General features: G+C 44.6%; 1 protein-coding gene across 1 annotated transcript in view; it reads right to left on the bottom strand.

Annotated features, from left to right (window-relative positions):
- LOC138288565 (uncharacterized) overlaps positions 1-12,140 on the bottom strand; it is a 201,656-nt gene that overhangs the window by 168,293 nt on the left and 21,223 nt on the right. The window contains exon 2 of the mRNA XM_069230081.1: positions 2,571-2,768. Coding sequence (XP_069086182.1) covers positions 2,571-2,768 — 198 coding nt within the window. The remainder of the gene's footprint in view (positions 1-2,570; positions 2,769-12,140) is intronic.

The raw sequence follows: 12,140 nt of genomic DNA, 5'->3' as shown, positions 1-12,140 counted from the left end.
TGGGTCAGGGTAGGAGATTTTCCCAAGGCAAATACTTACCAGGGAACCCAAATAATGTCTATTTGAAGTATTCTTGGTATTTTAACCTTTACACCTGGATTCAGAAGACTACCATTGCTGGGACTATGTTTGCTGTACCACTATATCCCTTGAGGACCCACACAGTTCAATGACAGTCACAGAGGCGGTCGGCGGTCACCGCCCGCCAAGCGGTTCCCGCCGAAAGACCGCACCGCGGTCCAAAGACCGTGGCGGCCATTCCGGCTTTCCCGCTGGGCCGGCGGGCGACCCCCAGAAGACCGCCGACCGACCCAGCGGGACAGCCCCTTCAACAATGAAGCCGGCTCGGAATGGAGCGGAGCTAAGCAGACAGTGAAAATCTTTGTGGGGCCCTGTTAGGGGGCCCCTGCACTGCCCATGCCAGCGGCATGGGCAGTTCAGGGGCCCCCAGGGGCCCCATGGCACCCATTCCCGCCATCCTGGTTCTGGCGGTGGACACCGCCAGAAACAGGCTGGCGGGAAGGGGGTCGGAATCCCCATGGCGGTGCTGCAAGCAGCGCCGCCATGGCGGGTTCCCTGGGCCAGCGGGAAACCGGCGGGAAACCGGCGGGAAACCGCCGGCTCCCCTTTTCCAACCGCGGCTTTACCGCCGCGGTCAGAATCGCCCAGGAAGCACCGCCAGCCTGTTGGCGGTGCTTCCGCCGCACTCCGCCATGGCGGTCATGGACCGCCAAGGTCAGAATGACCCCCAGAGTCTTTCTAATCTACAGTAAGAATTTTACAGATTTTACAGCGTTATCTATCATCACTCCCCATTCACCATCGCTTGACCTGACCAGACCAGACCTGAAATTCACATATGATCACACTACTCCTTCAAGGCACTTTTTTCCCTTTTTCGTATTCTCAACTTTGTCCTTGATCAGCGACCTTCTCAATTTCAGCCAGGAAAATGCACCTTTGACCAGTTCCACAAACCGCCGCCAGATCTCAATATCTAGAACTTATGAAGTTGTGCTCTATGGATAGAGTTGAAACAATTACCAGAAATGTTTTTGTGGGTCCCACTAAGCTTGTCTTTTTGCCAACAAGACTTTTCTTAAGAGTGTATACCTGGCAGTTTTATTAAGTAGGTTTTGAAATAAACAGTTATTGTTTATAGATTGTCACTAGATGTGTTTTACATTGCAGCAACTGTAGTTTTTGTATTGTCCTACTCTGTTCATGTTGTTTTGCTAAGCAATGTACGAGCATCAGATGCCATAGCTCTTCCAAGGGCCATGACCATTATTCTAAGGATTATCTTTACTGGGTGTGGCAGGCACACATCTATTTTTTCACATCTCTGGGGGTAGAAGTCACTTACGTGCCTCCAGCTTATTCACGATGCTTCTGCACAAGATGGAGCCACATAACCTCAGCCACGTCCCTCCACTCAGGATGGTGAGGAGGCTGTGATCACTGCCTGGGCATAGAAGAGCACCAACTACTTGCTACACAGCCTCTAGGGTATATGCACAAAATGGCACCCGACCACTCCTCCGCTAAGTGCCAGATGTGCAGTCTTCCAGGCCAAAATTCAAAAGGAGCAAACACCGAGGTAAGTCTATTAGAGAGCATAGTTCAAACCTCAACCTTTGAATACCCTCCTTTTCAGACAAGTCTGTGAAATCCAGTAAAGGAGTTCTTATGTCTTTCCTGTAGGTTTGAGCACACCCAATATTCACACCTACCCAACCATTCCATACCTTCCATACATGTAAGCCTGTCTGTATGCTTGTTTTTCTTGCAAGCATGCCTATTAACACATTTGTCCTGTAGCATGTATTTATTATGATTATTCAGATGGCTTGCATTTCTAATGTGACACCATGAAACAGCCAAAAAGATATGGAGTAAAATAAAGCACACAAGTTGCTGCGTTGCCTTACTCTGCGCCAGGGAGGCGTTCCATGGACATTGCAGTGGGTTTTCCCACACAACACCCATGGAGTATAACGCTGCCCTATATTTACTTAATCACGTAAACCTGGGCAGCACCAAAACCTCATGCCTCCCCAGAGCAGGTGTAATAAAGAAAAATATTTTCATTTCTGCTTGTTTTTACCTCTTTCCATGTGTGCTGCATTTTGCAGAACGCAGGGAGACAGGAAAATGCCTCTCAGGATTGTTCTTCTGCAGGAAGATGTCCCTATGCAAAAACAATCCTGCCTACAATGCAGGCACCCTTGCACCATAGTGCAATGATGCCTGTGTTGGGGCTTGGCAGTCAATTGTGCACCAGCGCAGGGGGAAAGGACAGGAATGCACAGTATTTCATAAATGCGGCACATTTCTGCCCTTTCAAATTGGCTTACGGCAGTGCAGGAATTCCCCATAAATAAGCCTCTAGTGTTTATGAACCACCAGGATTGAATTCCAGTGACACAAGCTTTTATTAATGAGTCCCATAAAGAGATTAGCTTCTATTATTGACTCAGTGTAAACAACCATGCCTTCCTCTGGAGCCAAACCACATACAGAATACTTTGCATCTTTGCCACAAGTAAAGATTCAGGTGGGCTACTTACTTGTACATTTAAACTGTGTAGCATATTTATCATAGGCCCAGTCTACATGCCCAGAATTATTTGAGCACGTAAAGCGGCTGCTTGCGCCCGGCTGTCTGAAGTAGTTGATGTTACAACTGTAGTAGACAGAACTGCCCACTACATACCTATCCGTGGAGAGCTCTGCAAAGGCACTTGCATTTGGTGGGGCGCATAGTTCTGCAGGAAGGGAAAAAACAAAACAAAGATTAATATGGGGACTGGTAGTGTGGAACATAACATGACAAGTGATCGATGCAATACAGTCCCTTTACTCTGGCACCTGGGTGCCAGTTTTGCTGTTTCAGCTAAGATTTCTGCTCGTAGAGGTATATTACACACATTTAATTAAATTCAGTTCCGAGGCAACAAACCTAGACAACGTTTTGGCCACTGTAAAAATCTTTCTGCTAAATGTAGGGGGCAGTATTTCACAGTAAAGCAACACGCGGATGGCATTACCCGAGGGCAAGCATTACCCTGCAGTGAATGCTGGCAGATGGGAGAGTACTACACCGTTAATAAATTGGTGGCGAGCACTGATAATTCCAAAATGTGTGTATTTGGTCATAAAATAAAAAAAAGAGAAGGAAGGTGGTATTTGAACACACTACCTGGGCGGATGGAAGCATAAAGACTGTGATCCTTTTTTATGTAAAACTTTTTAATGCCTTAAAAGTAAGCAAGCTAAAGATGTAAGCTGATAAAAAAGTACACATCATCATGAGTGTCAAAAAGTGTGCAATATGACAGGCTTTGTAAGAAAGTATCAAGTACCGCAGTAGTAGTAAATTATATTTTATGAACATACAGATAAATGGACTCGATATCCACATCTCCTTAGGGTGCCTATTTTCCTTATAGCTATGTATTATCATCAAATCATATAACCCACAAGATTGGGAGAATAAAACGAAAAATAGAGAGAGGAAAAGAAAGAGGGAAGCAACCAGGAGGATTACCATACGCTAGAGATTCTGGGTACTATGTGTACTCTTGCTTTGGCCACAGAAAGATCGACTTATAAAAGACTGGAGTGGTCATGAAGAGCCAAGTATTTTAAGAAGACAGCAATATTTATAAATCACATATTAAAAGATATTACAAATCTATGAAGGAAGCAAAGAAACTATAGTTTTCACCACAACTGAATTGACAAAAAACGACTTATGTGCAATCGTTTAAATATCCAGTAACTTTCTTCATCCCAAAGCTTGTCCACGTGACCCTGACCCTTTTTAGGAACTCAGGGCCAGATGTATCAAAAAAGTGGTTTGCGATTTCCAAATAGCAAATCCTTGTGATTCGCTATTAGGAAATCGCAAACTGGGATATGTTTAACAGTGTTTGCGATTCCCAAATGGGTCGCAAGATACCTGCCTGATTAAGGGCCACATGTACGTACCTTTTTTCTTGTTGCAAATGCCCTGATTCACAGAATCGGCCCGTTTGCGATGAGAAGAAAGCATTTTGATATGTAAAGACCCATTTTTGTAATTCGGTAATCTATTTACCGAATCGCAAAAACGGTTTGCGAGTCGAAATTAGGAAGGTGCGTGCTGTTCCTAATTGCGAGTCGTGGTTCGATGTATGATTGTTTTGTGACTGCAAATGCTGTCACAAAACCATCGCAGTTAGCACCAGTCTCAAACTGGTGCAAACCCATTCGCAAAAGGGAAGGGATCCCAATTGGACCCCTTCCCCTTTGTGAATGCATGGGAAAATATTTTTTCAGAGCCGGCAGTGGTCCCATGGACCATGCCTGCTCTGAAAAAATGAAAAGAAAACTTTTCATTTTTGTTTTCGAAATGCATTGCTTTTTCCTTTCCGAAAAAATATTTTCCATAGAGCCAATCATAGACCTGATTTGGGACAAGGTGTTAAGACATCATGAGGGGCTTTCAGGCAATGCCAGATTTTGACTGCTGCACTTTAAAATCCTGCAGCACACTTACCTAACCTAAAAGATTTACCCAAATTGCACACAAGCCACAGCGGACTTTCTTTATGTGACAAAGGGGGTAATTCTGACCCTGGCGGTAAAATCCGCCAGGGCCAACGACCGCGGGAGCAGCGCCAACAGGCTGGCGGTGCTCCCTTGGGCATTCTGACCGCGGCAGTACAGCCGCGGTCAGAAATGGAAAACCGGCGGTGTACCGCCGGTATTCCGCTGCCCTGGGGAATCCTCCATGGCGGCGCAGCTTGCTGCGCCGCCATGGGGATTCCGACCCCCATACCGCCATCCTGTTCCTGGCGGTTTTGGCCGCCAGGAACAGGATGGCGGTATGGGGTGTCGTGGGGCCCCTGGGGGCCCCTGCAGTGCCCATGCCCATGGCATGGGCACTGCAGGGGCCCCCGTAATACGGCCTCACCAAGATTTTCAGTGTCTGCCATGTAGACACTGAAAATCGCACCCCTTCCACTCCGCCGGCTCCATTCGGAGCCGGCATCCTCATGGAAGGGTGTTTCCCGCTGGGCTGGCGGGCGGCCTTCTGGCGGTCGCCCGCCAGCCCAGCGGGAAATCCAGAATACCCGCGGCGGTCTTTTGACCGCGCAGCGGTATTCTGGCGGTCCCAGCCAGGCCGGCGGCTTCCGCCGCCGGCCGGGGTCAGAATGACCCCCAAAGTCCTATCCAGTGGTTAGCGAATACTGAGGTTTTGTGTCAAAGGTCCTGGCTATGATACCGTCACTGAGTTTTAAATGTTTTTTCTTCTGTATGCTGGGCTTACACCTCAACCCAAAAATGAGCCTCAGTAATATGTGGTGACGTCATGAGCGATGACACATGCATATCAATTGACCTGGGACATGCATATCAATTGACCTAGGAGGGATTCCCTGGCCCCTCCCATGGCCATTCAAGGATATAGCAAGTGAGTGAAGCTAGAGGAGGAGGGGCCACAGCCAGCTTTTATTGTCCCTTGTTCCTTACTAGATGTGCCCACCAGCTTGAGCTACTTTTTTTCTGGAAGGGAATTGGGAAAGAGAGAGGGAGGATAAACACAGCTTTCCAATCTCCTCCCATTATCTTGCCAGGCACACAAACAGGAGGTGAGGATTTGAAGTGAATGGACTAGGACAGTGGTTCTTCACCCGTGGTGTGGTCCATGGAACTCTGGGGGTCTGTGACTTCTACTCAAGAGGTCTGCAGTTGTTCAAAAAATGAAATAATATTAGCAGATTTATAAACCATATGTACATAAAAAAAACTGAGGGGGTTATTACAACCTCTGAGGAGGTGTTAATCCGTCCCAAATGTGACGGGTATACCACCAGCCGTATTACGAGTTCCATAGGATATAATAGACTCGTAATATGTTCCATAGGATATAATGGACTCGTAATACGGCTGGTGGTTTATCCGTCACTTTACCGTCACTTTTGGGATGGATTAACACCTCCTCCAAAGTTGTAATAACCCCCTAAGCCTTGAAAAGCCACTTTGCATGGCCCTGTAGATATGGTGTAAAGCAACGTAGAGCAAGTCGTTGCGTTGCCTTACGCTGTGTCAGGGAGGCATTCCATGGTCATTGCTCTGGGTTTATTTATTGTTTAGTTCTGAAATATTTTAACAACCTTTTTCGAATTTATAATTTGTTATTGGGCATCCTTGGTGATTTATATTTTAAACCTGCTGAGGATTTTCAGAGCCGGTCCTAGTGGTCAGAGTCTGGAGGAAACACTGTACTCCTCTCCCAGTCGATATGGTAATCTGAGGGTTCACCAAATACTCAGAACATTTCCAGGACTCTCTGAATCGACTTACAGGGTTCTGTGAGGTACAGCAGTATGGCATCCATATAAAAGGCGATATCCCACCATTCTGTCAATGTCAATTCCCAGACCAATGCATCTTTTCTAACCTAGCATGCCAGTGGCTCAAAGTTCAGAGCAAACAACAAAAGAACCTGCAGACATCCCTGTCTGGTGCTTTTGGTCTGACCTCTATACCTTTACTTGCACCATCAGCTCTGAGTATAGTAAGTAGTTTCAGCCAAGGGTAAAAATCAGTCCAAATACTCATTCTCTTGAAGAAAGTTATAAGTAGGTTCTACTCTACAGGTCTACCAGTGGTTCTCTTACACTCAGGTTATTACGGAACCTCTTTATATTATGCCTTGTTGCCCTGCCAGCCATAAAGCCCTCTTGGTGTAGGTGGATTAAGGCATTGATACATGTGTAGAGCCTTGCTTCAAAAACCTTGGCAAGTGGTTTCAATATTTAATGTACATTCTTTTCAATCAATGTTACTGTGGCTATCCACATATCTGGTGGCATTTGTCCCATCTCCCTGGCCTCCAGGAACATTTCTTCCATATGCTTGACCATGCTTCACCAGTTTTCCTAATAAACCTTTGAATACCTCTGCGGGAAACTGTCTGGGCCTTACCATTCATACCATTCTGTGGTGGGTGATTACATCAGCAAACACTCTTTTGTTTGGTGAATCTTCTATCATGTCTTTCTCCTCTTAGGTGAGAAAGGGGATGAGCCAATTCATACAAAATTTGGCATATCCTCCTCTGCCATGTTTATACTAGAGTGGTGTAGCTCAGTGAAGTATGAAGCGATCTTCCCGTCTCCCAACACTACCTACTGCGTGCCCTTACACATCTTGTGGTCTTATCTATTCTCCTCACTTGTCCATCCATGCAAGTAATCTGCCAACCTAGTTTCCTACTTTGTACAGATGTTTCTGCTTAGGTAGATGTATTTTCTTTGCCTCATTCTCTACGTAGATCTATGTTCCGTTCGCTTAGCCTCTAATTTCTTATTCCAGTTTTAGGAGCTCTTGTTAATCTTGTTGCCCTCAAGTGTTAATGGTTCTGCTTAAAGGTCTTGGATTTTTGGGAATTTGGCTTTCTTTAGGCCTGTCATATTTGAAATAGTCTGCCTCCTAAACATCAGTTTGTAGAGATCCCATATTGCAATATTGGAGTTGACGGAGTCCCTGTTGGTTTAAACATATTCAATGGTAACATCTGTAAGGTTTTTTGACACCGCCTGATGGTGCAAGTACCACATATTGAGTCTGCACACCTCAAATATACTCATCAGAGGGAGTTGTCAGATATACTAATGGCCATCATATGCATATCCCTAAACCTATCCTTATTCCTCTTGAGAATGAAAATATAGTCAAGTCAGGAGAGGGAACCATAAGTGTCCATGCAGAATAAAAACTGATGGTACACTCTGTATGTTGCTGTGGCAAGACATATGAGCCTACAAAACCCCATAGTGTTGTTGTGTCTCTTTTGGTTGTGGCTTTGGTGTGACAGTCCAGTGTTGCAACCATTAGGAGATTGAATGCCACCCACCAGAACTCCCATTGGGAATAGCAGAAGAATCTCCTGTAATATGTTCAATGTGGCACTCTGAAGTGCAGGAGGTACATTTACTGCCACTATTCTTATTGTCTCTCCATCACATTCCCCTTGCACTGGGGCATATCATCCCTGCCCATCTATCCATGTTTTCTGTGGTATGAAAGGTATTGACTTCTAGATCTGTATCCCCACCCCTCTCGAGCATCTTGGAACCCCACATGTACCATTTGTTTATAGTTGCTTCTTGATAGGCAGTACATGTTTCTTGAAATGTCACCACTTCTGCATTATCTAAAGTTCAGCGGGGGCATTCTCATTTTCATCTTGTTGCCAGCAAACTGGCATTCCAAAAATGATGTCTAATATTGTTATTCTTGGTCATTGCATGTGTCATATATGTCAGTCCACAAATGCCTTTGCACAGGGCTTAAGAATGATTCTCCTATTGCGTAAAACATCAACTTTGCCAACAGCTCCATCCTCACGCCCCTCCTTCATTGTCTGTCTTGTGGTGGGCCGAGACCTACCCATCCCTCCAATGGAAGATGTATCTGTCTTCCCATCTCTATCCTATGCAAATTTTCTGAAGAACTCCAATTCTGTTTATATGTGGCACAATGTGTCTACTAGACACTCAGGTTTCAACCACACCTCCCTCCAAGTCCCCCCATCGTCTGTGTAGAAGGACATTGATCACTCATATTGGGGTGTTTTTCATGATTTTTTACTATCCTGGTTCACAAACGATTTCACGGTCATCTATGCAGCTTACTGTTTGGGACCTCGTACTGTTGGACCATATTATCTCCAGGCAGTCCAAATTCTCTTCTTCATCATTTCTATCCTTGTGTGGTGTGGTTTCATCTCTTTTTGTGGGGTCCCCATCCACTTCCTCCCTTTAGCGGCATCTCCATTCCTCCATTGTTTTCCTCAAGTGTCACGTTGTCTTTTAGGAATCCTGCACTGGGCTGCAGCTACTTGCGGGTGGGGGGGATTTATTTGAGGGCCAGACCAGCTTAAAATAATCTTTGCCCCCCCCCAAAAAACAAATTCAGAGGCAGCTGGCACAGTATAGAGGTTTGGGAGTTCAAAAGGTGAATGAGCAATAAAAATGCCTTTCACTTTTATTTTTATCTTGTTACATTTGCTATGTGTCCCAAGACAGGTTAAATACCAGGCTATGCAGAATTGCAAATTTCTATTGGCCTTGCATATGGAGTGTGAAAAGAAATACTGTAAGATGTCAATTTGTTTCTACTTCACTAAAATGTAAACACCTGTAAATGAACAGCACAAATATTTCAACATATACCTGCACTTATAAAAGCACAAATGAAGCACTTTTTGTTTTACAAGTGTGATGTAAACAACGATTTTGATAGGCTCAAAACAAATCTTGGTGATGCACTAATTGTAAATATTGTGTTTTAGCATTTGTATAGCACTTACTGCCCCTGTGTGTGACACAGAAGTGCTTACGTCCATGAGCAGCAAGCTATGCCATATAGGGTGGTGTGCGGTTCCATTGGTGTCTTTTTTTTTATGATCCTCTGTGGGAAGTGTTTCCATGTCATGTGTGATGACCACAAAGGTGAGGTTGTCGTGTTATAAGATGCAGCGTGTAGTGGTGTAGTGGATGATGAGATGTGACAGGCACAGATGCTGTGTAACGTCAGTGCACATGGCATGCTGGGCAATACAGAAAAACAAAAAATGTAACTCATTGAAAGCATTAATCCATATGCTGACATTGATTATAGCCTTAGAACCCGCCGTAGCGGGCTCTACCGGCTATTAAAGGCCCGCTCGCCGCGTTAAATGCCCGAGCCGAAGGCTTTGTGCGTTGCACAAAGCTTGAACAGCTTAGACAATACACAAAGTTGCGAATCAGTCTACTTTACAACTTTACACCCTCCTACTTTAAATCCCACCTAATTTATAGGATTTAAAGGTGGAATGTATTGTCGATTGAGTGTGTTCCCATATGTACATTAAAAAAATCCACATATTACTTCACAGCGATACGGTCTGCACCTGAATATCAAACCTAGAATGTTGTTGGCACAGAATATCAAGTACAGAATATTGAATCCAAAATATTGACAGGCAAGTAATTATAATTTGTCTATACCTTACTCTACAAATATGCGCGTACACAAGGTATATATCTTCAAGGTATATAGATGTGGAGTTACAAATAGTAAATCCAAACTTCCCTATATGAACTTACCTTTCGAAACTCTTTTTTTTTATTCTTGCACCATCATGTTCTGATGGTCGTTATTTAGTAGTACAATAGTATTTGGGAACAAAAGCACAGATACAGCACAGCTTTAATGATTGGTCATAGCTGGGGGCTATGCCCTCCCACAATTATACTTCTGGCTACGGGCCTGATGATTCCTGCACCATGCCTCCAGCCAATCCCATGCGTCCTCCAAGTCATGAAGATCAAGGATTTCACTTCAGCTACAACCCCGGGGCATGCCAGGAACAGCTTCATGTACTTAATTTCCTTCTCCCTGACCTTTTTCTTTACAGTAGTGAAACACTGCTTTTGTACAGCTTTTGTTAAGTCTAGGAACACCGATACCTGCATGTTCTCATACATGCTTGAGCCTTGACACCCAGCTTCCTGCAGAATAGAATCTCTGTCTCTAAAGATCAGCAGGTGTATAGAGCGCTGCACTGGTGCTCTGCGCGCTCGCTCCACCGAGAAGGAGACAAGAGAATGAGAGGACAAGTCTGTGGCCGCATTATTGTGCTGCCGTCATAATTTTAACTTTCCTATTATCAGTTTTCTGTTTCATGGGCCAGACCCAGAAAGTGACAGAGAGCTTTACATAACAACAACACACAGATCATTTAGCCAGGTGAATACATTTGCACAGGACAATACTAACATGGAGCAAAACAAAGAAACGCAAAGCAAAAAAAGTAGGAGAGTTTTGACTAATGAAACATATTCTCAGCCTAATATCACAGGAAAAACTAAAGATATTCCTAAAGGGGTTCACTAACATGGATGATAGATTAATACATGCCCTTCTGTGTGAATGAGTGTGAAATTCTCAGTCATATTTATATTATTAAGTTGCTGAATCTAGTCAATCAATCTGAGAGCTGACATTTCCAAAGCAGAAGATTTTGTTTGCTCTTACAGATGTCTTGGGATGAAATCATCGTGCTTTAAGAGCGATGGAGTTCCACTTCCACAGAGCACTACTGAAGGACTGTTTTAGCAATTTTTAGGTTTTGCCTGAGATAGAGCAGGTTCATCACAAGAGGTAAAAAAGCACTGGCACAGCTATTAGGTCTTGCCCACGCGAAAACTATTGTTTTTGTCATTTTCTTTCAGCAATCACTGGCTGGGTGATAGTGCTTGTTCCCATAACATGTGTGTGTGCATGTGTGTCTTTGTATATTTAACAGCCCTGCTGATATGCAACACAGCTAAAAACATTGACAAACCCAATATCTTGGTAGGCATGGGCAAAGGCTTTGCCAATGCTTGTTTACATTATGGACTTTCAAGAAGAAGAGAGGCCTCACTCCCCAGGTGGCGCTCTACATCAGAAAAAGGCAGTTTATGAAATACATATCTATTCTGTGAAGCCAGCATGCAGAAACCTTTGAATAATGCATGTTAGCATAGTGGGACACTGGCAGCATTCTGACTGCTACTGTGCAGGTCTCATTCTGCCAGAATCCTGATTTGCCAGATCAGACAATGAGCTGCAAAAAAATGTTGATGTGGACTCCCAGTCTTTTGATACTCATACAGGTGAAGATTGTGAAACACAATAATGTTCTGGAATAGTCGCAAAAATATGGGAGCTTATGAAAACGCGCTCACTATGTGCTTATCATTCTTTTTGTACACTTGTTTTCAAACTTGTACTTGAAAATGTTTCAATATTGCTGAATTTATTTCAATATATTTTTTAATTTGTTCTAGCACAAATAGCCCCTCATTCCCAGGAGGGAACCGCCAAACAGCCGCCACGCGGTCAAAAGACCGCTGGTGGCATTCCGACCTTCCCGCTGGGCCAGCGGGGCGCTAACTATGTTAGCGCCCGCTGGCCCAGCCGGAAGGTGGCCTGCAACACAGAAGCCGGCTCCGAATGGAGCCGGCGGTGTTGCGGGTGTGCGACGGGTGCAGTTGCACCCGTCGCGCTTTTCACTGTCTGCTAAGCAGACAGTGAAAAGCTTCATGGGGCCC

This window comes from Pleurodeles waltl, chromosome 4_1, assembly GCF_031143425.1.
Source record: "Pleurodeles waltl isolate 20211129_DDA chromosome 4_1, aPleWal1.hap1.20221129, whole genome shotgun sequence".
NCBI classification, from domain to species: domain Eukaryota; kingdom Metazoa; phylum Chordata; class Amphibia; order Caudata; family Salamandridae; genus Pleurodeles; species Pleurodeles waltl.
This window is presented reverse-complemented; position numbering and strand designations above follow the sequence as displayed.